Genomic DNA, 25,217 nt, shown 5'->3' with positions numbered 1-25,217 from the left:
GGTGTGGACGGAGTCGGCGAAGACTATCCACCCTCTTCCTACAGTGGAGTCCTATCCGTCCCGAGTGCGGGGCGCTTACCTAGGGGTCCCTGTTCGGGCGCCATATGCCGGGGTCCAGCCCCAGCAGGTCCAGGGGTCCCCAAAGGTGTGGATGGAGTCGGCAAAGAAGGAATGACACGTAGACAGTGTTCAGTTGATCAGCAGCCTAGCCAGGATCTCCAGCCAAGTTCTGGTCTGGATCTCCAGAGAGGTTCTGCTTAGGATCTCCAGCCAGGTTCTGTAGCCATGTTCCCTCGCTAGGTTCTCCAGCCAGGTTCTGTCTGAGATCTCCAGCCAGGTTCGGTCACCAGGTTCTAGTCAGGTTCTCTTGTCAGGTTCAGTCCAGGATCTTTTGCCATGTTCTCTCCAGCGAAGTTCTTCTGTCTGTAGGTTCTGTCTTCTGAGTTCTGACTTCTAAGTTCTGTGTTCTAAGTTCTGTCTCTCTCTGTCTGGTTACATCTGTATTTATACCAGTTGATTTTAATCCTGTCAATTTCTATTACAAAGGTTAGGGCGTTTCTTATCTCCATTCCAGGGAGTAAAGATTATGTAGCTTAAGCATGATTGTTTGTAAATTGATTAACTACCTGCCTGGCACTTAGTTAAGGAGTTTCATCCCCTCCCTAACTTCAGGGAAAAATCCCTACCTGGGGATTCAACCTTTCTCGGAGAGGTGACCTTGGTTAAAACACAGCGCCAAGAATGGGGGGCAAACATATTAAGAACAGTATGCCATATATGCCAGGTCCCTTGAAACAGCAAGGATGGACCAGCTCCCGGCAAAATGTGACCTCCAAACAGCTGAAGAACTAAACACCAGACTCCTATTCAATGGTGTGTGTGTGTGTGTGCGCGCGCGCGCGCGCGCGTGCGCGCGCACGCGCACGCTCTAAAACTTCTAGGAGTGAACTTGCACCTTGGAGTATGAGAACACCGTTTGGGAACAGCGCTGGGTGGGGTAATGGGGGCGGTACACATGTACGTCCCTGGCTCCTCGTGAGGACTGTCCAATCTGTAACACAGACACCTTCTGGGTAGGTGTCGATTGTCTTTATTTCAAATGGAGGATGGGAGGGGAAAAAAGCCACTCAAAGTCTCAGTAATTCAATAATTTATTCCTCTAAAAAAGTGTGTAAAAGTATATAGCTCTCATTCACAAGGTATATATGAATGACATTTAAAATGGAGGCCTTTTAGTATTGTTTCTTTTATCAAAGTCTTTTAGTGTACTGTACCAGCGCTATACTGCAGGGTTTTTTAAATGAACTTCACATATTTTTGTATTCTTTCAAATTGTTTGCTATATATAAAAGAAGCTCACTGCAAAATGCTTGAAGGAAAAAAGGAAACAAAAAAATTCAGAACTTCCCAGAAATGTACAGCTTTTACATTTAAAAAAGGCTCTGAGATACATACAGGCATGCTGGACCCCCTCCCGCCCGATTCCCCTTTTTAGTTCAAACCATGGTAAGAGTTCTGATTTCTGCAGGATTGCCAAAATTAAAAATTAAAAAAAAATAAAATAACTTCTCACTCTGTAGCAAATCCAGGGCTTGTACATTTCAGATTAATTCAGTAAAAAACTCACAAGTAAAATAATGCATATTTAAGGGAAATATTATACAGACTTTCACACGGAAGTACATAATAAGATTTTTTAAAATCTATTGCCATTCATTTATTTTTGCACAAAAACGTATAAATATGTCACCAGCTTTTCTTAACTTAAAAAACTTAAATAAAAGACACCAGATGAAATCTACCCTTTGCTGCCTTTTTTTTTTTTTTAATTTTTGTAGGGTTTTTTTGTTTTTTGTGTTTTTTTTCTTTTTCTTTTTTTGCTTAGAATTGGGTTTCTAGGGAAGAAAAGCCCCTGCATTAAAAACAGCCCATTAAAAAAAAAATTCAAAGTTCTGATGAATTCTGGAAAAAAAAGCAACCCCAAAGTGGTAAAAGATTACAAATATCTACTTTACAATTTGTCTTCTCACCAAGATAATTTTATACAAGTTTACAATCTTCATCATCTTATGCTCTTCAAAAGGCCTTGAGAATTTTTCCTTTCTGATTAAGAAAAAATAGCACTGCAATATTTTTAAAGTCAATTTTACACTGTACACATTAGATACAAATGGTTTTGATATATCAGATTTTTTTAAACCTATACATTGCGAAAGTCAAACCCCCCCTCAATTGGTGGAACAGAGAACAAAATTATCCATTTACAAGTTATTTCTCTGCTTTCACATTCCCACCACACCACTTTTTTAATATAATGTTTTAAACGTTAGATTATTTCAAGAAAAATACTTTTACAAAATCCTATTGTTATTACATTTTCCTTTCAGTTAACACCCAGGACATGGCAGTCTCTTGGAAGAACGTTCGTAGTTTGCACGGTTCTCTGCACAGACGACTAGCGCCCAGGCCTGGCGAGAGCACCTCGCAGGCCAGCCCCACACGCCCTCTGACAACACACCGCCAGCGAGGGCTCAAACGGAATCTGAAAGACAACCCTCTCGGGCCTGGAATGAGGAGTCATAAAATACTTCAATTAGCCACTAATGCTTTAAAAAGGCATTTTTTAAAAAAAAAGTCCCACCATGAAGGCTCAACTTCAAGTACTAATTTAATGGTTAAGCTGTAATATTTCTTTGAAATAATATTACTATGGTCCAGAAAAAATTCACCATATTTGTAACTGATTTTCTGAGCAAACACTTTCGATTGTAATATGTACATGAGTCCCCTTTGATCTAATGAGAGGAGAGACCTGGCTTCCAATAAGAATTCACTAGAAAATACATCTCCATGGTGACTATATAAGACTAAGGAAGGTGCGTGCCTCCATGGCTCTAGGTTGGGCTTGACTGCCTTCTGTATAAAATGTTATCCTTCATGAAACGCTGGCCACTTTAACAAGGAATGGGCAGAATGCTTACCCAATTTGTTCTGAGCAAAACCTGCTGCTGGATGGTTAGAAATATAGTACTTTTTAGGTCTAACCTCCCCAATTTGTTTTCACTCCTTTTCTGGTTCTTAGGACAGAGGTATGTAGTCAAAGAATCCTACAGTGGGTCTGAGTTGGGTTTCAGCTACTGTACCTGGTCCTCGCAAATTAAAAAAAAAAAAAAATTAAAAGTCACAAAAACCCTATGACAATTTAAAATAAATAAACAAAATGAAGATGTCTCCAGACTTTTGTATCTACACACAGGTATGAAGTTAGCCAAAGCACTCACGCCCCTCGCGATGGGCGCAGTGGGAGAGAAGCCCACGGTGAAATCATGTACTTGAGCTGGTTCTCATTTTGAAAAAGTCCTAGAATATGGAGTTCAGGTAACCCACAGGCCATACACCAATAACTAGAGGATTTCATCCAAAGGGCTAAACTACCCTTAGTTTAGACAGAGACTGAAAACACAGACTCTTGTGTGCAAAAGGATACCATCTCTTCCGTTTCCCTCCTATAAACCAACACCAGCCGAAACTTCCCATGAGCCAGGGGTCCGGGGTGCCCACGCCACACCCTGGCTGGAGTCACTGCTGCGGACGTTTCCGGGTCCATGAGGAAGTGTCTGTGAGTCACTCTGTAAGGAGCACTGCAGAGACAAGACGTGCCTGCGGAGGAGTCACAGTGCAGGCTGCGCAGTGGTCTCGGGAAGAGGGCGGGCACCTGCAGAGGGCAGCAGGCTCCGTGACTGAGGCTGCAGGAGAAGGAACTGAGCCAGAGGACAAGTGCTTTTCCATTAGAGTATATTCATGATGGCGTTGTACAACTGAGTGAGCACCACAAAGTGGACGGGAAGGCAGGAGGTGCGGTCCTGGGTGGCCGGATTGCACGTGAGCCAGGACAGAGCGTTGTACTGCTCCAAAACAAACCTGTGGAGAGAAGACTCGGGTCAGGGCATGGGCATGGCAGGTGAGGTGATCGCAAATTCTAACATCCAGGTGTTGCAGAAAGAGGCCTAATATCCTCCTGAACTTGCCCCAGGCTCTCTACTGTGTTCCTGCCTTTCATGTCCCCTCTTCCTTCTCGGCCTGCCAGTCTCAGAGGGCAGTCACTGGCCACACGGGAACTCACATAAGCTGTAACTATACTAGTAAAACAGGCCCTGCTTTGCAAAGACTTAGCATTTAAAAAACATGTAAAATAGCTCCTGAATATTTTTATACTGATTCCTGATGAAATATTTTGGATATATTCAATGTTAATCCTGATATATTTTTTATATAATTGATGAATTTGCCACTAAAGTTAACCTCACTAATTTTTTTTATTATGTAATGTGGCTACTAAAAAAGTTTTCATTAGATATGTGGCCCATGAGGCCAGGGAAGCCAAAATCATAATGAGCCGGTTCTTGCTGAACTGTAATTCCCAAATCATTTAAGAATCTAAAAACCTTAGAAAAAGCTTGTATATTTTCTCAACATACATGAAGAATACTTATGACCTCTTAAAATGCAAGAAACTTTGTACACACTTCTGGGAGGTACTCCCAACTCTGGGGTTTTTGTAAGTAACTGCATTTATAAAATTGATATGAGAGGTTAAAGATGTTTGCTGTAAGTTCCAGACTGCCTTCTACCTACCTGCCCTGACTGCGACCTATCTTTATCACCATGCGGTGCCTCCACTATGCAGGAAGCAAGGCAGCTGCACGTGCAGGTCACTGTCCTATTTATCAAGCCCACCGCCCTGTCCGCCCTGCATCCGCAGGGGCCTGGCTCCAGCTGGCACCGTGCTCCCCTGCACAAGGTGGCATCTCTCCCACAAACACCGCACTTCAGTGAAAGCCCAGGAAAATCAAGAGCAAAGGAAGTAACTCCCAACGGTGCTGCTGTGCTGCCTGGGTCTGCACCCACCTCAGAACATCAGATGTGGTTTTGGAGTCAAGAGGATGTGGAACCCACTGAGAGGTCCGGGTCGGGAGAAGTTCGTCCGTCTGTGCTACAGAGATGTGGTGATGCAATGACGCCTGCAGAGGAACAGAGACAGTGACCTTCCTGGTCTGGCTGGCCACGGGTAGAGAAAGGGCCAGGCCAGGCCTGCCAGAAGCAGGCGCTCTGAGGGTCCTTGGAAGCCAGGGCACCTATGAGCCTGTGAATTTTAAGCTGCTCAGTAACCCCAATGTGATCCCACATAACTCCGTATCCTAAAGTTGAAAATAAAAACTGGCACTGTCGATGATTACATCGTGTGTCCCTTCAGGTCTTACTCTATTGTCCCACTTGAATATAAGTGGTCACTAGATTCAGTAGGTGCCAGCATACTCCATCCACTATAAAGTCCCCCATCAATTTTTAACTTAATGGTTTAGCATAGTCTTATTTATTAAACAGCTAAGAAATACAATATGTAAAGGAGAGGCAACAAAGTTGCTGAAATCTTTCTCTTTATTTTTCAATTTTTAGGTTAATGAATTGCTGCTCTGGCAGCTTCAATAGGTGACTGATAACCGTTTTGCTTTTCAGCACAATTATGAACCCGTGGACTTATTTCATTTATTGCTACCATCATTCTCTTTGATGACCAAATGGTACCATCCTTGGGCAATGGAAACCCTCCACCGGGTCCTTTGCTAGGACTCTAACAATCTTAGGTAACTTCCTTGCTTTTAAGGATGACAAGATGTCTCAGGTTCAACTTGAATAATTCTTACTTCAGGTCTGGAATCAGTCACCTCTTCAAAGAATTCTGGTTCTTTTGAATGATAAATGGTATTTAGGAACTACGATCATGGCAACAGAAGTGTTTATTACTACTAAATTGTCATTGCTCCTAAGCCTTTTCAGTAGACAGAGTTGAAATATGTATATATATTTTTAGAGAGGAAACGATAAATATAGGGTCATACTGACAATTCTAATTCAAAAATAAAGATTACATGAACTTTCATATAACTTCTTTGATTTCATAATAATATGTTAAAGTCATTAGGAAAAGAAAATTCCTTTAATTATTTTTGGTTTTAACGTTCCAGATGTGTGTGTGTGATCTATACTCCACAGATAATTACATAAAAATACTTCTCATTTTGTTATGGACAACTAGTATTCCACTACTATAGTTTATTCAACCAGCCCCTACTGGTGGATATTTCAGCTGTTTCTAATCTTTCACATATGTCATTTTTTGTTTTTGCCAAAGTTCCTTTTGAATAGATTTCTAGAGTTGGGACTGCAGCATCTAAAGAGAAATGTGTAGGTTGTAGAATCTGGCTTCTCCCACAGCCCTGCAACAGAGTTCTGTTGTCAAACCTTTGGGTTTTTGCCAGCCTGTGGGTGAGAAATGGCGTTCTTTCCAGTTTCCTTCATCCAAACTGGAAGTGGGATTTCTTTTGTATTTAACCTTTAATTTGGATTAAAAGTTTCCAAGAAATACACAGGAAGGAGCAAGTGTAAATGTGGAGTTTTCTAGCCAACGCCTGCCCTACTCTGATGAGTGCTGACAGCCCGTGGCAGGGAAGGACAGCGAGCTGCCGCCTCCACCCAGGCCACCTTCACTGACAGCAGTGCAATGGGAACCGGGAGAAAGACCATCCATAGAACCCGTGTCCATCCTAGAGGTACCCTTAGGGCTCCACCAAGTCCCCTCCTTGGGTTAACGTAATCCATTTCTTTGAGACATGGTTTTGGGTTCATCTCCTAAACCCTACTCTCTACTTATAACTGTAATTAAAATATCCTCAGAGTGTAAGTAGATGCGAGAGAATCAGGGAACAGAATAAGACTATGGTGACAGAAATTTCTAACCAAACAGCAAAGGTTACTCATCCTCCCTCCTCCCCACAAAACTTCAAATATGATACCAAACCAACCTTCAGAAAGAGGGGACACTGGTTCTGAGCCTGGGGACACGATGACCAAAACCACTGGGGGAGATTCTCAGCTTTGGCAGTCGAGACGAAATACCCCAGGGCCAGCGGCTGCTGCTTCAGCTCCTCCGGAGCCTCTCGGGAAAGAAGGCGCTCGCCCTGGCTCTACAGAACAAGTGCCCAGCATGATCAGCGTTTGTCACCCAATCACACGATTTTAGAAATCAACGTGAAAACACGGTGAGATGTAATTGACATAAAACATTATATGAGCTTCAGGTGAATAATGTAATAATTCATATTTGGATATTTATATCTATTGCAAAGTGATCACACAATAAGTGGTTGACATCCATCACCACACATATGTACAAAACATTTTCCTTGTGATGAGAAGGCTTCAGATCTACTTTTAATCAACTTTCAAATATGTGACACTATTATTACCTATAGTCACCGTGCTGTACATATGTCCTGTGATTGATTTGTTTTATAACTGGAAGTTTGTACCTTTGACCACCGTCACCCACTTTTTATCAAGTCACCCTGCACACTGTGGTGAGCAATCCCCTTTCAGGCAGCATCTCACCCCAAAATGCCAGGTAACTGAGAAAGGTCAGTAGGAGAGGCACTGTCTCTGCTGCACACGGATATCTGAGGGAAAGTACTGCTCTGGCAGAAGGTACCAGTGAAACCAATGACCTCATTCAATTAAGTGCGAATTTATTTTCTTTGGTTTCTTGTCTGCAGAATGTAGCTTGTTGCGTGGCATTATTAGGTATCAAACAAAAAATGCAGAGAGTGAATCTCTGACAGCTAAAGGTATCTCTGCACTCATGTACCAGCAGCCAACCCCAAATGCACAGCGCACCTGGCCGTGTGCTGTCAATGACACTGTCAGGACACACAGCCCTTCCCGGCTGCCTGCAGGGTGGGACACTCCCGACTGACCTGCCAGCAATGTGAGCTGCTCCTGCAGAAGCTGCGTGAATGCCAGCAAGCCTTTCCTGACAGGCTCTTGTAAGAGACTCCTGTGCATTTCTGAAATGGGCATTTCCTCACCTCTGATTCTTTTAGCTAGCTTCAAGAGTTAAAAATACTAGTATAGTTTTCATGTAAGCAGTAACAAGTAGTCTGTTTTCACGAGCCTTCTGCTTCAAGGGGGGAAAATCCTCAACTACTAAACCAAGTTGTATTAGACCTGAGATGGTTAAAAGCTAAAAACTTCCTACAACCTTGAACAAATTCTTTCCCCTGTTGTAATGTCTTCACTGGATATCAAAGAATGTTGATGGCTCAGAAAGAGGAAATGCTAAAAACCTCTCAGGGGTCACCTGGCTATAGGTGCTCTGGATTGAGAAAGGCCACCTGACTAGCTAGCTTCAAAGCAGTGCAGTTTAAACTGTGGCATTCAATGAAAGCCTTTAGGGTTGGGGGCTCCAACAAAGAGAGGAAATATAGCACCTCTCTGTTTCTTATAAAACTAACATCACAATTCAATCACCAACTCTAATGAAGACACTGAATACAATCAGTAGTGGAAGCAGTAGTAGTATTTCCATTTCACAGATAAGGTAACTAAGGCTGAGAGGGGGAATGCTTGTCCAGGGCCACAGAGCTAGTCAGCCACACAGCTGTAACTCGGAGCTATATTTATCCACATCCAGGGCATGCATTCTTAGCTGATGATATGCTATTTGCCTCTAGAATTCACAGTAATCCTAAATTTAAAACTATCCAGTGTAAAAGTTTGTGTTTCTATCACAAAAATCTCCAGGAAACTGATTGTCATCAACTGGAAAATGGCTTTTTTGGGAAATAAAGACATTTAGAATCTCTCCTTCCAGAAGGAGGAGGTGGGGACAGGCAGTATCATGAGGGCAGCCACGGAGTAGATGGACCTTCCCTGGTTTCACTGCTCTGTGACTAAAGTTTCAAATCTTCTTTCTCTGGTTAAACTCAGGGCTGGCAATGAAAGTCCCACCTGACAGAAGCTGAAGTCCTCTAAGTACACCTTTGTGTCTAAATGAGTTGAGCAGGGTTGCTTATATTTGTCCAGTTTGATACATTAGACATAGCAGTTCTTCTGTGTCTTAACCCCTCAGTCTCTTAATATTTTAAGTAAAAGTCCCACACAGTGATAAGGCATGAGTCCTCAAGCATTTAAACAAAGCTTGAGCAATGGCCGAGCCTTTGACCCTACAGTTGATATCCCTATGACATTTAAAGATGAAACTACTTGTAAGCTCTGGTTTTTTCCTTGATACCCTAGCATCAACCTGAACACTTCTCCAAAGTCAGCCTCCTGTGGCTTTCCTGTGAGCTGGCTGCAGAGGAGATGGGGACCACATGCCGTAAGGCACCACGGCACGGAACACAACCGGCAGGCTCCTTTCAGAATAATCACCCATCAAGGATGTGTCCTTCAGTTAACACAGTTACTTTGCTTTTAAATAAGTAGGACTGTCGACCTGGCCTCTGGAAAATCACTCTCTGGGCAAAAATTAAAAAATAACTGGGAAGCAGCAAGTTACCCAAACTAACTTTTGTTAAGAAAACAGTGATTGCACACAACCCTCCCAGCATTAATAAGACTATTCTTCTGAAAAAGCGTATTTATCAGGAATAATATACTTCCCCACACTTATTTTTCTTGTTCCAAGGACCCAGACCAACGAGAAGAAAGGTGCACGGAGTAAAAAGATGGCCCCGCCTCTGGACTGTTTTGCTGAAGACTGAGATGGTTTCGCACAGCCCCCTTCACACCCTCCTTACCCGGCTGTGCTGGAAGTGAGAGCCCACACCGATTCCAGAAGGAGAGCCGGGGGAAGGGACCGGGGAGGAGTTGGGGGAGGGGAGGTTCCCAGTCATTAATATGCCAATGTCATTGTCCATATCATCTGGGAATGGAAGGTCAAACATGTCTAGAGGGAAGGGAGAAAAAAACACACAAAAATTTAAAAAATTATCAACATACCCAACTTAACCAATACACTCTTTTTGGGGAGCTATGATTATTACAGGCAGGTGCTGTTAACAAATTAGTAAGATTTAATGTGTGCGTGCTGAGTGCAAGGTGCTGCAAATTATTCTTTCACTTTGCACCCTCTCCAGAGATATCCTAATGTGAAGTATTAACAGAATGAAGAAATAAAGAACATAAAATAAAACTCCAGATTCTGTATAGAATCCAAAGGCACATAAAAAGATGGCAAAACAACTAAAGAAGCAATTTAATTATTAAACAAAGTTAACATTGACACCATCTAAGAAAACAACAGACTCCATCTATGCAGCCAATTAGCCTCTAAATCCTGGAGGCTGATGAATGCATGTTAATAGGTGTGAACTCTCCCTGAAACTGGAGGCCTATTCCACAAGCAGATCAAAGCACCACGTTTTCATTAAGAAATCCTCTCCCATATTATAAAAGTAAGATACTCTCACTGCAGAAAATTTGAAAAGTACAAAAGAGAAAACCATCACCCATAACCCAATCACCATGAACACTGGTTCTGATTCTTTTTCTCCTCTTTGTTATCACATTGTGCTCACACTATATATGTATATAGTGTACATACATATAGTGTGGTATCTTTTTACCTTCCCCCTTTAATAGGAGTAAATGCTGGCAGCTGTTAAAAATTCTTTAAAAAATGCAAATAGCTGCATAATGTTGAGCATTTATAGTTATAAATAACCATTTCTTAATGAATGCCTTAATATATTCAATCAAAAAAACCCTATTAAGAATAATCAAGTAAAAAGTTGTTTTTGAACAAATTCTCCTCCCAGTGATTAGCTAAAGGCAGTTGCTATCATTATATTGCCTAGTAGTCTTCATACTTTCACATCAGATCAAGAAATATTGAAAGAGTAACACCCACATACAGTACACTACCAAACAGATACTACTTTTTGTCTTTCATGAAAAACAAGAGAAAGTGAATTTCCCAAAAGAGGAAAGTATTTATTTGGTATTGGTAACAGAGCAGACAAATTAAATCTTCAAAACCAAATTGATTCTCCAACCTTCCTTAGCCCCTCTTTGTACTTCATGTGTTATCACAACACTGAACAGCCTGCGGCGGTCCCATGACTCCACACCCTAGCTCTGTCTCTTGTGGAAGACGCTGAGTTCTAGGTAAACATGGTCCCCACTCACCATTGTTGGGGCTAAACCCATCTTCATTGGGATAGTTGGCTGGAGCCACTTGGATGGTTGAAGATGTTGGGAATACCAAGATGTGTGTACAAGAAGCATCTTGAGGGGTGTTAAGCTGAGATGACTGCATGTTTAGTGCAGTACTTCGGCCAAAAACAGAGCCCATCGTGACAGCATCTTTAAAAAAAAAGTATCAATTCCTTTTGTGCAGGAGTGAACAACTCCAGAAATGACGTGTTTAAGAGGATCTGAGCTGGAAAGATAGGAGTCTGACAACTGCCATGGTGAATACACATTCAAAGTTGAGCCCCAGTGTTTAAATATCTATAAGAAACTGGCTCAGAGCATACAGCTACAATAACTCAAGCCTCATTTCACATTGGAAAGGTTAAGATAAAATTAGACTGAGTCTACCAAATAGGTTTTAATTACTTATAAAAGTATTTCTAAAAATAAATCTCCCATGTCCCTTCCTCCTGTGGTTGCTCACAAATTGTAAAGTATTATTCTCCTAAATGATACAATTCTGTAGAAATGGTACCATTCAACTAATAATTGTTATAACTAACACTTATTAAATGCTTACTACATCCCAGATTCTATGCTACATTATTTATTCGTGTCACCTCATTCAATCATCACGGCCACCTCAAGACAAGAACTATTATCCCCATTTTGTGATGAGGACAGAGCACAAAGAAAGTTTTGTAATCTGCTCAAGTGCAGGCAACAATCAATCTAAGGTCTACCGAGCAGGCTCCTGCAGGCCACCTGTCTCACACCCAATCCTATTTACCTTTACAGGGAGTGAGTGGGCAGGGTCTCCCATTTGATGAAAAAAATATCTGGGTGGTAAAAACAGTTTTAAAAGTATAAAATTGCTTTGTCATAAAATTATAATAGTGTAGTTACTAATTTGTAAATAAAAAACACTACACTCTAGCCTGGCCATCGTGGCTCAGTGGTTGAGCGTTGACCTATGAACCAGGAGGTCATTGGTTTGATTTCCGGTCAGCGTACATGCCCGGGTTGTAGGCACAATCCCCAGAAGGGGGCGTGCAGGAGGCAGCTGATCAATTATTCTCATCATTGATGTTTCTCTCTCTCTCCATCTCCCTTCCTCTCTGAAATCAATAAAATATGTATTTTTTTAAAAAAGCACTCTGTGGCCACAATGTTTTGGCTATCCACGTACTGGTACTTGTTGAGAATTTACTGTGGTCCAGGCACTAAACTAAATGCTTCACCAATATGTGCACCATTCATCCTCAACTATGTAAGAGAGACTCTATGCTCTCTCAAGGCTGCTTAGAGATTCTGTCAAACATCTATCTTCAAAAGGATATTCAAATATGTATCATGCTGGTGTCCGTTAATCATTTTTGGAGGGTGATCCTGATAATCTAACAACAAACTGGGGGCAGGCAATAGTTATCAGCCATGACTCTAAGACCTCGCAGTCACAGCCAGAGTGTAGGCTCTCTCCAAGGTGTGGTCAATAAAGATAAGAAAATCACAAACTATGTCCTGGTCAATAAAGATAAGAAAATCACAAACTATGTCCCTTGGAAGAGACCAAATGGTTTCCATTTTTGAACCCCAAGTACAATTTTTCTTATAAAAATAAAAAAATACAGATACATTCTACACTTGTCTATGAACTTAAGTTTGAATGGACGAACTGATGTGATGCCCCATTAATGAAACTGACAAGAAGAGATTTACCTGGCATCACTACAAAGGACCCCTGGGGCTCCATGGCAACCAGGCAGGCACTAAGGATAGAAGGAGAGTCTGTGGCAGAGATTCCACACATCCGGCACATGTCCTTGAGCCGTTTACTGATTGTCTGCAGTGAACATTCTCCAAGGAGGATACTCCAATCTGAAACCAAGTACCACAGTTACACGCAGTCTTTACACATTCATGTTGCTGTGAGGTTTGAGTGTTTACCAGTGTTGCCTGGTAAGTGAATTTCCAGGATTGGGCCCTACTGGGAATGTGGCTTCCCACAGGTTCCTCTCCTTGCTATGAAGAACACGTCACCTGACCTTTATTACACTTCATTAACAAAGAAATGAAGGTCTACTATTCTGTAGACTGCAGCCATGTCTGAAATGGCCTGTGAGCATCCAGGACAGACCCAGGTACTAGTGGATTTATACACTTCAGATGCTCTCTGGTGAGGCCACCAGTGTGTTCTATCCCTCCTCCACCTTCCCCAGGTCTGGTTCTTTCACAGCCCCTATCAGCACTTTCTTCAGAGGTGAGTACCATTGGGAAAACCGGTTTTGTTTACCGCTTGCTGTAGACTGGTTGTTTCCACGAAAGGCAAGCAGCAGAAGCAGTGACGGGGAGCCTTTCTTAGAAAGCCCCAAAGCACTAACAACAATGGGTGTGAGTGAAGTGCTCCAAATGAAGCTGCAATAATTACGCAGATTAAAAGTTGGCATAAATTTTCTTTCTAATATCTGTGTACTGCCCCCAAACAAATGGCATTATATCGTCTCAGAGAGCTGTTAGGGTTATGTTAACTCTGGGAAATGAAAAGATGTGGTCACACTCCTGCCACCATGTCACTGATGAAATGCCACTCCTGCAGGCTTCTCTAGCTCTATATGTTTTCAAACAAGCAGTTCTCTCCTGAAAGAGAAGGTGAAAGGAAAAAATTTTCCTATTTCATATTCCTAATGAACCTCAAACTGAAGTGGCTGAAATAAAAGCGGCCAGGAACACAAAGCAGTATTTTTTAAAACCACAGAAAAATAAAACAGATTAAGTTTTGTATTTAAAAATCAAAGAAGAAGAAAAAGGTGGTATAAGTATTTCTATCACAAACACTCTGGTGATAAAGAACAGAAATTCACCAAGCTGACTGAAATCTACAGGCTCCTGTCTGACACTATCCCATAGAAGCAATGTGTGCAGACCTCCGATCCCTGAAGGAAGAGGCCATAGGTCAGTAAACTGATTTCCTGTGTGCTAGGCTCTTCTCCGTGTTTTCATTCCTTGAAAGCACATTTTCTCTCGGTCACACTTACACATTTCCCCTCTCAGAGACAAGAGGAGTGTGCCCTTCTAATAAATCATACAGGGAAGGCAATGGCCTAATAATTTCGCAAAACAATAAGTGATGAGGCTACATTTTGATCCCCTCTTCTTCTTCTCTATTATATTCTAACTTTCCCCAAGGATTAAGAGTAGCTCAAAACCTTTAAGAAATAAGATTGACTAAAAGGCATACTAGAAGAGAAGATAGGAAATCTGACAGAAATAAAATGATGAACCCCCTAATGTAATAGGCCTCCAGGCTACTGATATCAGATTCATTATAATAGTCTTTAAAAAATGAAAAGGGTACATACTATCTTCTATTAGTCTACAATATAATTTATTACTAAAATAATGTATGTACAATGGGTTTCTAAGAGAACACTTATTTAATACATATTATATATTTGTACAATTGCTGTAACACCCTAATTACTCACTCAGGCACTTGCTACAATGTAAGTTATATCTGTATCACTTATTTGTGGAACCCTGAAATAAAATATAAGTTTCATGTAAAAAAAAAATAATAACATGTGCACCCTAATACAAGCGTCAATAAACCATGGTCCCAATGCCAATTCCTGTCCGCCAAGTTTTTGTAAATAAAGTTTTATTGGAACACAGCCTCGCCTATTCACTAAGGTGTTGTTTATGGCTGCTCTGAAGTTACAATGGCAGAGTTTAGTAGTTGTAACAGTGACCAGCTAGCTTGTAAAATAAAAAATATTTACTATCTGGCCCTTTATAAAGAAAGTTTGCTTTTCTGCTCTAATACACATGCAAGCACAAAACCACCTGTTTTTGCTTTTGTGCTGACCTTAGAAAAAGAAACCTCTCCCATCTCTATGCATATACTGAACTTTTTATAGATGTGTCATTAATTAATAAAACTTCTGAAAGAAAGCTAGGCTTTTAAAACTGTACAAGTAGCTGCATTAGGTTAGTAAATGAGCTGGGCTTAAGGTTTGGCAAGACAGCTGCTAGTGGTCAACTGTGTTACGTTAGTTACTTTCAGTGCTTTGTGACGGTTGTATTTGCAAGAAATGATAAGCAGTTGGTATATATATATCTGGGAATTCAACTTCCAGACCGAAGAATATCAGAAAGTGGCAAGGTGAATAAAGACCGTTCCAATTTACAACCACTAGTCCTTTTAAATCAGGGTTATCTTGCTATTGTGCTGCCAAAGCAAAATCTAGAAATACAAAACTTGTCTCTGTCAACCACTAAAACAAAGAACAAAAAAAACTGAAAGCTGTTCTTATATATGACTTCTTCTATCATTAGTAACCTCTGACATAAAATCTGTGTTAAAACTGACTTGTACTTTTCTTTGAATCAATATAAAAAAAGCATTAGAAATTCTAATATACTGAATATGCTTTTTAAATTAATAAAACATTCTCTGTTTTATACAGTGGGGTTCACTATTTAAGATTTTCTTTGATTGAGTACATGGTTTTGTTGCCAATGAAAAGTTTAAAAACCGCTGGTTTCTTGTACACTTAAAAGAATGTGAAAATATAATCTGCTTTGTTCTTACTACCAATTCTACAATTTTCTCCCTCAGCTCAATTAATGCATCAGCTCAGCCCTTTTCCATTGTTTCTTGTGCATATTGCCTTCAAGAATTTCTCACCTTTAAGCTCCCCATGGCCAAGACGCCCGAGTCGCCCAATAACAACTCTCCAGGGTAGAGATGTCATTTGGACAATACCTATGCACCATTCCCATAACTTCTGCAGTCCAATTTTACGTGCAGACACTTTACTCTTCCGTGATCTAAACAAGAAAAAAATGGGGGAAAGGTCCCCAAATGAATCAAAGTTATCACTCGGACAAAACCAACAGGATTCCAAAGAACCCACCCACACAGTACCCAATGCATTTAGAAAGAGAAATGAGAAAGATTTATATCTCAAAAAGGCACAGCATCACTTTACATGCACCACAAACACCAAGGTTGCTCACCTGTTTGGTAAAGCAATATTTACAATGCAGGTTTCTAGTAACTCCCCATGGAGGTCAGTGCAGGAAGCCAAAAGCCAGCGCTGGTCATGAGACAAACAATAGCCCACAAAGAGCACATTGTATTTCTGGCTCGCTTCACCAAGTATCTCTCCCAGCTCTGTCTGCTTGTCTTTGTTTGGGGCCTCTGTCTGCTTGTCTTTGATTGGGGCCAATATAAAAGGAGGGGAGTAAAGTTGGATTGGGCTGGGCCGCTGAAATCAAAATCAAAAACAATATCAGCACAAAGCCACTCAACTTCATGTTTACAACACAACCCAGAGTAGCACTGAATGAAACCAAGAGGGAATAATGGTAACGGACTGCCCCCCACCAACACCATATATATAAACAGCAATGATAACACAGGCACTGAAAAGACTGTTTAATGATAGAAGCTAGGGCATCCAACCAAACCAAATGTTTCCTTATTAAAAGAAATAATTATTTTAGAAAGTAAACTGGCCCAACTTCATTAGTCATTAGAAAAGTGGAAATTAAAACCATAATGAGACACCACCACACACCCACCAGAATGTGTGAAATAAAAAAGACAGACAACACCAAGTATTGTTCACAATAGTGTTAATCATATAAGCTACAAACAGAAAATGGCCGAAATACCCATCAACAGTACTAGTAAGATGAATGATACATTGTGATATAGACGCACAACCAGAATATTAAACAGCAAAGGAAATAAAAAACTACCACTAAAAGCAACAAAAAGGATGAATCTCAACACTGAATAAAAGAAGCCAGACACAAAAGGTTATAAATTATATGATTCAATTTATATAAAAGTCAAAAAATAGACAAAACTATGTCATTGTAAGTCGGAGTAGTGATTACTGCTGGACTGACAGGAAGGGACCAGAAGGAAGAGCTTTTGGGGTGCTTGTTACATGGTATGTTTACTTAGTAAAATTCATCAAGCAGTACACTTAGGATTACTTTTCAGCTTGTATATTATACTTGTGTGTGTGTGTAATTTAAGAAATCAAAGCAATAGCTTTTATCCAAGACAAACATTTTAGATAAACTGTGACAAAATTTAATCATCGACTTTTCAATATTTAACAAACAACATCTATGCTATGACATGGATGAACCTCAAATATTATGCTAAATGAAAAAAGCCAGACATAAAAGACGATATTTTGTATGATTCCATTTATATAAAATGTCCAGAATAGGCAACCCATAGAGACAGACAGTAGATTAGTTGTTGCCAGGAGCTGGAGGAAGGGCAAAATGAGGAGTGACTGCAAATAGGTATAAAGTTTCTTTCTGAATTGATGAAATGTTCTAAAGTTAGGCAGTGATGATAGCTGCAAACTCTGTGAATAAACTAAAAATCATTGAACTATATAATTTTTAAAAGGTGATTTTTACATGTGAATTATGTTTCAATAATTAAAAAAAAAAAAAGAGTCCAGTCAAGGCTGCCTGAAAAGTTTTGTGTGAAACAGGTTAAGTGTCAAATATATGAGGTGCAATAAAAAAAGAAAAATAAATATCTGAGATGCAATAGACAGCTTGTGATAAGTCACCAGGTAACATATTCTTCCCAAACCCTGTTTGTAAGATGCTGCATGTTCTATGAAAAACAAAAGTGATACTAGTGGAAGATTTCTTCTAAAACTTGCATGATAAATACTAAGATACAGTCTTCCTTATGTGGAAACGTGCTTGCATGAGACTGTACCACTGTGGAGAGTTAGACTTCCCAGAAGCAGGGGCCTGGTGGTTTGGTTCCCCACCCGCTGCATCCTCATCACCTAGTACAGGGCCTGGCGCACAGCAGACACTCGGCTTTGTTTAATGAATGAAAGGCGGTATTCTAGCTGCAGACTGAGGGAGAGGCAGCATTTGGCAATTCATCATTACTGCAATGCAAGTAAAAATGTACAAACCTCAGTAACTATTCATAACGTTTGGTTTTCTTTTGTTTTTAATAAACTCAAGTGATTTATTTCCCTCTTCCTGTTTCAAAGCAAAAGGGAAAAAAGCACATTTTTTCACTTATTTTCTTCTAAGCCTCACTTTATCTCATAAACTCCTGATGGCACTCTGCCACAAAGTTATAATCTTTAAAAATGTTACATCATGCCTTGGGATATCCTTTACTCTCCTCTATGAAAATGCGGAATACTATTAATTACCATTTGAGGTTGTGATAAATTCTTATCAAAGCATAAGAAATGACTGCATCTGAACTGTGGAATAACCACAAGAAGTAAAAAAATTAAGTTTATAAAGAAATGCAGTAACTCATAATTTCTGAGGCAAAATAAGAAACAGAAAAAAAAACTGTTTTTTTTAATTTTAGAAAAGCTAATAGAGAAAATAGATGAACTGCTCACAAAAATAAAGATTCAAACTCAAAAGAATAAAACTGCCAAATACAGAAATTTTATATAATCCAGAAAGAATGTAGGTTGTCAGCTAAGCAGCTTCCTCTCCAGGGACCAAGCTGACGTGAACCAAGTTACAACAAATGCAGTATTATCTAGAGTTGCATCATTTTTCCATTTCTAAGTTTTTACTTATTGAAGGGAAAGCATTTTATAGGGTTTTCAAAAAACCCCCCAAAACACAAACACTCTTTCACTACCAACTAAAATCAGCAGTTTTGTTGGCTTTCACTAATAGGTAATCTTCCATGCAATACATTTGTGGGAACTACCTTCTGAAGGCTTTGAACATGTTAAACTTTGCCCTGTGCATCTACCTACAGTGAAAGGAGGTTAGGAAAACAACAGAAGTGCACAACTTTGTTTAAAACAGCTTGGTTTTGGTGTTTTGGAATTCCCCATGAGGTGCATATCTGTGGGAGGTAGTTACTAAGATGGAGAGAAAAAGCATTCATTTGTAACAGAAGCCCTGAGAGGAGAGGAGAAGAAAGGAGTGCATCAGAAAAGGAGGGGCCCTTATGAAATAAACACCCACACAACTGCTGATCAAGAGAAAACTGGAGAAGGTAAAAAGTTAGTGACTGAAGACACAGATTAGGTTCAAAAAATAAAGAACAAGGTAAATATAGGAGAGGCAAACATAAGTAAAAGTAATAGACATATTGTTGCCTTAGGTCCTAGATCAAAAAATAGCAAGAGTTTGCTTGCCTCTTTCTCAAAAAACCTTACGAGTTCAGAGGAGTCGCTCTTTTATTTGACTTAAGGATTTAACTACCATTCTTAAATAAAGGAGGAACAAATTCAGCTACCGACTCCCCTGGCTTTCTGCAAAGGTCTGCCCTACTACTACCCACCTCCGGATTCTTGAGGGTCATCTCAATGCTGGCGGCAGGCCCGAACCCTGTGAGGGACTTAATGTGGATCTGTGTAGGCAGAGGTCGCCTGCACTGGCAGTACACTGAAAATGCCATGGACTTCAAGTATTGAATGTAGAAAACTTGTTCATCCTTCATTGTCTGCAGCATGGACTGGCAAGGCACAATCTACAGACACAAACACAAATAAAACTAGAAACTGAGATCAAACATGTTAACAAGAAAGTTCAAAATGAAATGGCAGTAATTCTTAACTTGAATGGGGAAGAGAATTTTAGCTGTAAAATATATGAATGCCAAACATAATATAATCAATCTTAATTCCTTTCAGTGACATAAAATCCTGTATCCCAAATGTACACCAGCAATTTAAGAAGAGGTGCCACTGTGTTGGTCAAGTTACACTGTCACTTAGAAATAACCCTGCTCCTATTTTAGGGGTAAATTATTAATGTACTGTATCTATGTCACCAATTTTAAAACTTTTTAAAATAGATTTATCATTTATATACACACACATAGGGTGCATAGCATCTTTGGAATTATTGTCTAATCATTTGAGAAACAAATGTCAAAACAATAAAAAACTACTAACAACCTATTCTGGTAACTTTAATTTTGACCTTTTAGTTCTATAAGATACTTTATTTAAAGTAACAGTAAAACAAAACCCAAGCAACTAAGGCATTGTTTTCTACCTATTAAATTATAAAATTAAAAACAATTATTATGCCGTCAAGCTGTCAAGGGTGCGGTGAAAATGGGCATGCTCACTCATGATGAAAAAAGTGTAAGCAAGTAGAACTTTTTGGGAAAGGAATTTGACAATGCTTATCAGAATCTATAGCTAGGAATCTACTTTAAGAAATGACCTGAAATGTGAGAAAGATATTATACATGAAGATGTTTGTTATGGCTTTATTTATAACAGTAAAAAAGTGGAAGCAAATTAAGTAACTGTACAGGCATGATTAGATAAAAAAGATATGCAGTCATTAAAAATGTTGCTGTGAAAATTTTAAATAACATGAAAAAATATTCATGAATAGCATTAAATACAAAAGGAATATCCTATATAATAAAAGGCTAATATGCAAATTGACCAAATGGCGGAACGACCGGTTGGTCGCTCAATGCAGGAGCTGCCCCCTGGTGGTCAGTGTGCTCCCACAGGGGGAGTGCAGCTCAGCCAGAAGCTGGGCTCACGGCTGGTGAGCGCACTGGTGGTGGCGGGAGACTCTTGCCTCTGTGGCAGCGCTAAGGATGTCCAACTGACGGCTTAGGCCAGCTCCCCATGAAGCCATCAGTTGGACATCCCCCGAGGGCTCCCAGACTGCAAGAAGGCGCAGGCCAGGCTGAGGGGACCCCCTCCACCCCCCCCCCGAGTGCACAAATTTTGTGCACCGGGCCTCTATTAAGTTATATTAAGTGTGATCTCAACTGGGTAAACAAACATACAGAAAAAAGGCTAGAAATACACCAAAATGGTAATGAAGGCTGAATCAAATGTACTTCCATTTATTTAAAAAATCATGAACTTGTATTTACTTTCATATACTAGTAAACAACAACAAAGGCAAAAAAATAAACTTGCAAATACTTACCTGGAGAATGAAAGAATTTCTCATATGCTCAGGTAAATTATCTAGCATCTCTGTGTAGCAGCGCATCAAACTCAACAGCCAAAAATTTCCAGAGGTAGAGTCTTCCTCTGCAGTGTAGGTGAAGGGGTCCACCATGTAAATGACAACAGCTGGAGGATAGGCCTGGCTGTCTGCGGAGTCAGGCTCCGTGGGAATTCCTATTCTCTCCCTCTCTGTAACACTGCAGAGAAAGTCACTTATGAGATGCAAAAGTAAACATAAATTATATAAAAATAAAGTCGAGTCTAGTGCACACTGACTCCTTGGGCAATGATTACAGATGAAATGTAACATTAACATGTGTCATATTACTGAAATAAAGGCAAATCAAGCCAGTTAGCACCCAAGATAGATATAAATGACAGTAACTGCCTCTAAATGGGAGATCTCTTTTTTTCCTGTAGCTGTAGTCTACAAAGATGGTTTATAATACCATTATATTAACAGTAATAGCTTACTTTTATCCATACATTATATTCATATAGTAACAAATATGTTAATAGTAATAGCTTACTATTAAGCTAATCTATATATATAAAAGCATAATATGCAAATCGACCGGGTGGCGGAACAACCGGGCTCTATGATGTGCACTGACCACCAGGGGGCAGACGCTCAATGCAGGAGCTGCCCACAGCCCATAGGCCCCAATTGCCTGATTGGGGCCTGCCAGCCAACCTCTCAGTCCCTTCCCCACAGTTGGCAGGCTCTGATCACCCAATGGGGAATGGGGAACTGGGGGTGGGTGGCGGCAGACGCAGATGGTGGGAGGTGGAGCCAGCTGCCAGCAGCTGGGGAAGATCGACCCTGATTGCAGGCCTGGCCTAGGGACTGTGCACAAATTTCATGTGCCAGGCCTCTAGTAAGTTTAATAATAAATTAAATATGTAAGTTAGTTTATAAGAAGTCTCATATTTTAAAAAATATATATTTTTATTGATTTCAGAGAGGAAGGAAGAGGGGGAGAGAGAGAGAAACATCAATGATGAGAGAATCATTGATTGGCTGCCTCCTGCATGCCCCCGAATGGGGATCGAGTCCACAACCTGGGCATGTGCCCTTGACTGGAATCAAACCTGGGATCTTTCAGTTCGCAGGCTGATGCTCTATCCACTGAGCCAAACTGGCTAGGGCAAGAAGTCTCATATTTCTTAACACTGAAGCTGCTGATTAACAGCTGTTATTTTCTCTTGTGAAGAAGAAAATCAGAGTCCTTTACTGGATTTAGAGACTCTCGAGGTTGATGGGGAGAGAAGGGTATAGAAGAAAAGTAGGTAAGAGTCCACACAGAAGCCACCCACCTCAATCAATGAGCAACATACCTTTCTTGTCCGTCCTGTGAGGGCTGAGAGGAGCTCTGCCCAGGCTCAGGGTCTCCACCACAGCCTATGTTCCCTTGCGTTCTATCAGCAGAACTGGCCCCAGTGCTGGGGTTCTGCCCTCCAACACTACCACTGAATCCTGACGAAGAGGTAGTGCCTAGCTGGCTAACGACGGGAGCAGAGGCAGACGATGAGACCGGTGGCACGGTGGAACCAGATGTGGAACTACTTGCTGAAGGGTTTGCAGAACTGCCATTGGAGGTGGGATTAAATGCACTGCCAGCGGAGGGAGCTGCTGACCCTGCATTTGCAGCTAAAGGCCCAGTGTTCCCAGGAGTAGCTTGTCCCTGTGCTGCTGCTGGTGGGGTCTGGTACTTAGGTGGCGTCAACAGGCTGCTATCGAGCTGCAGAGTGGCTAAATAAGGTGCTGAAAGAATATATGTAGAGCGACATTAGTGAGGTTCTGCAGTGTTAGACAAAAGAAACTTAGAATGGTCACTTTTTTAAAAACTATGCTTTCAGGCTGCAATATTCTGGTTACGACACCCAAAATGCCATCTCCACACTTGAACACATGCTTATATATCACACAAACACAGAAATGGACATGGAAATACTTATAAATACTGGAAAAGAACCTTGCTTGAAATGAAAGAAAATCATTTATAACATTTTCCTTTCAGACTGAATCCATATGCCATCACTGAAAAATGGGAGGCCAGCCGTCGTGGTATATATTATGCTCTTATGCATATAGGGCTTTACAAGCTTCTTAGATTTTCTTGTGAATCTGGGTTAAAATTAAACAGTTAATCTTAAGTCATGCTGCTAAGTTTTTGAACTCTGGAGTAAATTAGATATGACTTCTTTAGGCAACTTTAAATAGCTTTTAAAGAACATACATGCACATGAAAGTTAGCATTTAACTAGAATGCAAAAATTTGATCTAAATAAACACAGTAATGGAACATTAGACAAAAGTAATATAATGTTGCACCCTAACAGGTGTGTGTTGGGGTGCAATTTGCTATTTTCTCTCTCAAATTCTACTTTTCCAAATAAATTCCCATTTACCTAGGTGATGGCGGCAAACTTGCGCATAAAGTTTGAGTCTGGAATGATTGTCATTCTCCTCGCTGCTCCACGGCTGGTTAAACCACTCACTCACAAGCTCGTCGGTCAGCTTCTGTGCCACGGTCTTCCCCACACGCATGATCCCATCACGTAGCACTTTGCAGATGGGCTTGTGCTGCCCAAGCCTACACATCTGATACCACAAACAAGACCATTACTTACGACAGAACGCATCACCTTGTTCAGCACATAGTGTTAGTGAGGCACATTCTGTACCATAAACATGGAGGCATTTTCCTTTTTCTTTTTAGCGTGACCACATGCAACTAACCAACATTATAAACTGGCCGGTAATTATTATGTACCCTGATAATACTGCTGTGTATTTCTCCAAAACCTGGAGTAGCTGCTCTACAGAAAAATAAGTGTTTCTTCTGAAGAAATGTTTCTGCAGCCCAGCCCATTGATTCTCCAGCCTGAGGAAAAACTGCGGAGCACTGACTGCTAGGGGTCAAAAAGGAACTAACAGGTTCCTGCCTACTAAGGCTAACCAAGACATCTGCCCACTAAAACCTCTTAAGGAATCCCCACTCATAACATTTTCCCATAAGATAGCATTAAAATGCATGGGCCATCTGTTAGATTGTTACAGACACTTGGAGATCACTAATAGTAGAGGCCACGGAAATGCTGATCAGTTTTATAAAGTAAATGATTGTTTTAGCATGAGATGCTGTTGTCAATTTCTAGGATACTAAATGGCAGATAATTAATATACCTGCCAAAAGTAAACTACTTAACTACCTGCTCACCAGCATGAGAGCCCATATTATTATCCCTTGCTAGAGTTAATGAACTGAAGGCTTACCAAGGCCCTACAAAATCTTAAGCAGGTATATATTGCTGCCAAATGAAAGTCCTTAAGATCTAAAAAGATCCGGCAAGCCTTTTATGTTTTGTAACTTATGTGTAGGCTTCATTCACATAAGAGAATGGCTGGGCTTTGAAATTGCTTAGACAAGTTTTCTGTGTTAGGGTAAGTATGACTTAATATTATTTTGTATCCATGGGCCAGGCACTGTTTAGAAACTACTGTATCCAAGGGTTTCCGTCAGTGGCTTAACTGATGCCATTACCTAATACGTAGCATCGCCTCATTTCTTTGCAGCAACACATACGTCTACTACTTCATGTGTACTCATGTTTATAGAAAGTGGATGTTCTGCTATGGAATATTTTTGAAACTCAACTTGGCATCTTATTTAACAACCACATTTGTAATACTTATAATATGCCTGTCACAGTTCTAAACACTTTACAAAATCTCATTAACCAATGTCACCCCAATAAATGTAATAAAAAAACTTATTTAATTTAATCTTGCCAAATATGATATCAGAAGTAAAAAGTACAAAGAACTTAGTGTGTGTGTACTTTGGCAGAAGAAATGTGGTGCTTTCTCTTCAAAGACAGACATGATTCTAATTTTTCAAAAGTAACAGGAATTTATGTACTAAATATATAAAATTATCTACCTGGCTGTTACATTATGATGGTGATTACATTCTTAATGTGTATCAAATTTTCAGTATTAAGATGAATGTAGTGTTAAACAAAACATAACAGGGGCATGATTCATTAAATGTATCTTTTGATTTAGAAATTTTCAAGCTGAACATTTTTATACAGTTCTGCCCTCCACACAAAAAGAGTAGCCACGCCTTCTTCTTGCACAGCTCATCTTCTGAACTGCCCTTTCCCCTGGTGAACAATCCTTTCAAACCTGAACACATCAATGGG

General features: G+C 40.3%; 1 protein-coding gene across 4 annotated transcripts in view; it reads right to left on the bottom strand.

The window, feature by feature from the left end:
• Nucleotides 1-1,133: 1,133 nt before the first annotated feature.
• Nucleotides 1,134-25,217, bottom strand: part of MED13L (mediator complex subunit 13L) — a 286,174-nt gene continuing 262,090 nt past the window's right edge. For 3 of the 4 annotated variants that reach the window (XM_059676953.1, XM_059676952.1, XM_059676955.1), the window contains exons 20-31: nt 23,418-23,610; nt 22,344-22,770; nt 20,983-21,217; nt 19,358-19,546; nt 16,051-16,301; nt 15,719-15,861; nt 12,751-12,909; nt 11,026-11,202; nt 9,636-9,784; nt 6,864-7,025; nt 4,909-5,021; nt 1,134-3,921 (exon numbers count right to left, since the gene is read on the bottom strand). In XM_059676953.1, coding sequence (XP_059532936.1) covers nt 3,789-3,921; nt 4,909-5,021; nt 6,864-7,025; nt 9,636-9,784; nt 11,026-11,202; nt 12,751-12,909; nt 15,719-15,861; nt 16,051-16,301; nt 19,358-19,546; nt 20,983-21,217; nt 22,344-22,770; nt 23,418-23,610 — 2,331 coding nt within the window. In that variant the 3' untranslated portion in view covers nt 1,134-3,788. The remainder of the gene's footprint in view (nt 3,922-4,908; nt 5,022-6,863; nt 7,026-9,635; nt 9,785-11,025; nt 11,203-12,750; nt 12,910-15,718; nt 15,862-16,050; nt 16,302-19,357; nt 19,547-20,982; nt 21,218-22,343; nt 22,771-23,417; nt 23,611-25,217) is intronic. The other variant, XM_059676954.1, reaches the window with a different exon arrangement.

The sequence above is a fragment of the Myotis daubentonii genome, chromosome 19 (genome assembly GCF_963259705.1).
Source record: "Myotis daubentonii chromosome 19, mMyoDau2.1, whole genome shotgun sequence".
Taxonomy (NCBI): Eukaryota; Metazoa; Chordata; class Mammalia; order Chiroptera; family Vespertilionidae; genus Myotis; species Myotis daubentonii.
This window is presented reverse-complemented; position numbering and strand designations above follow the sequence as displayed.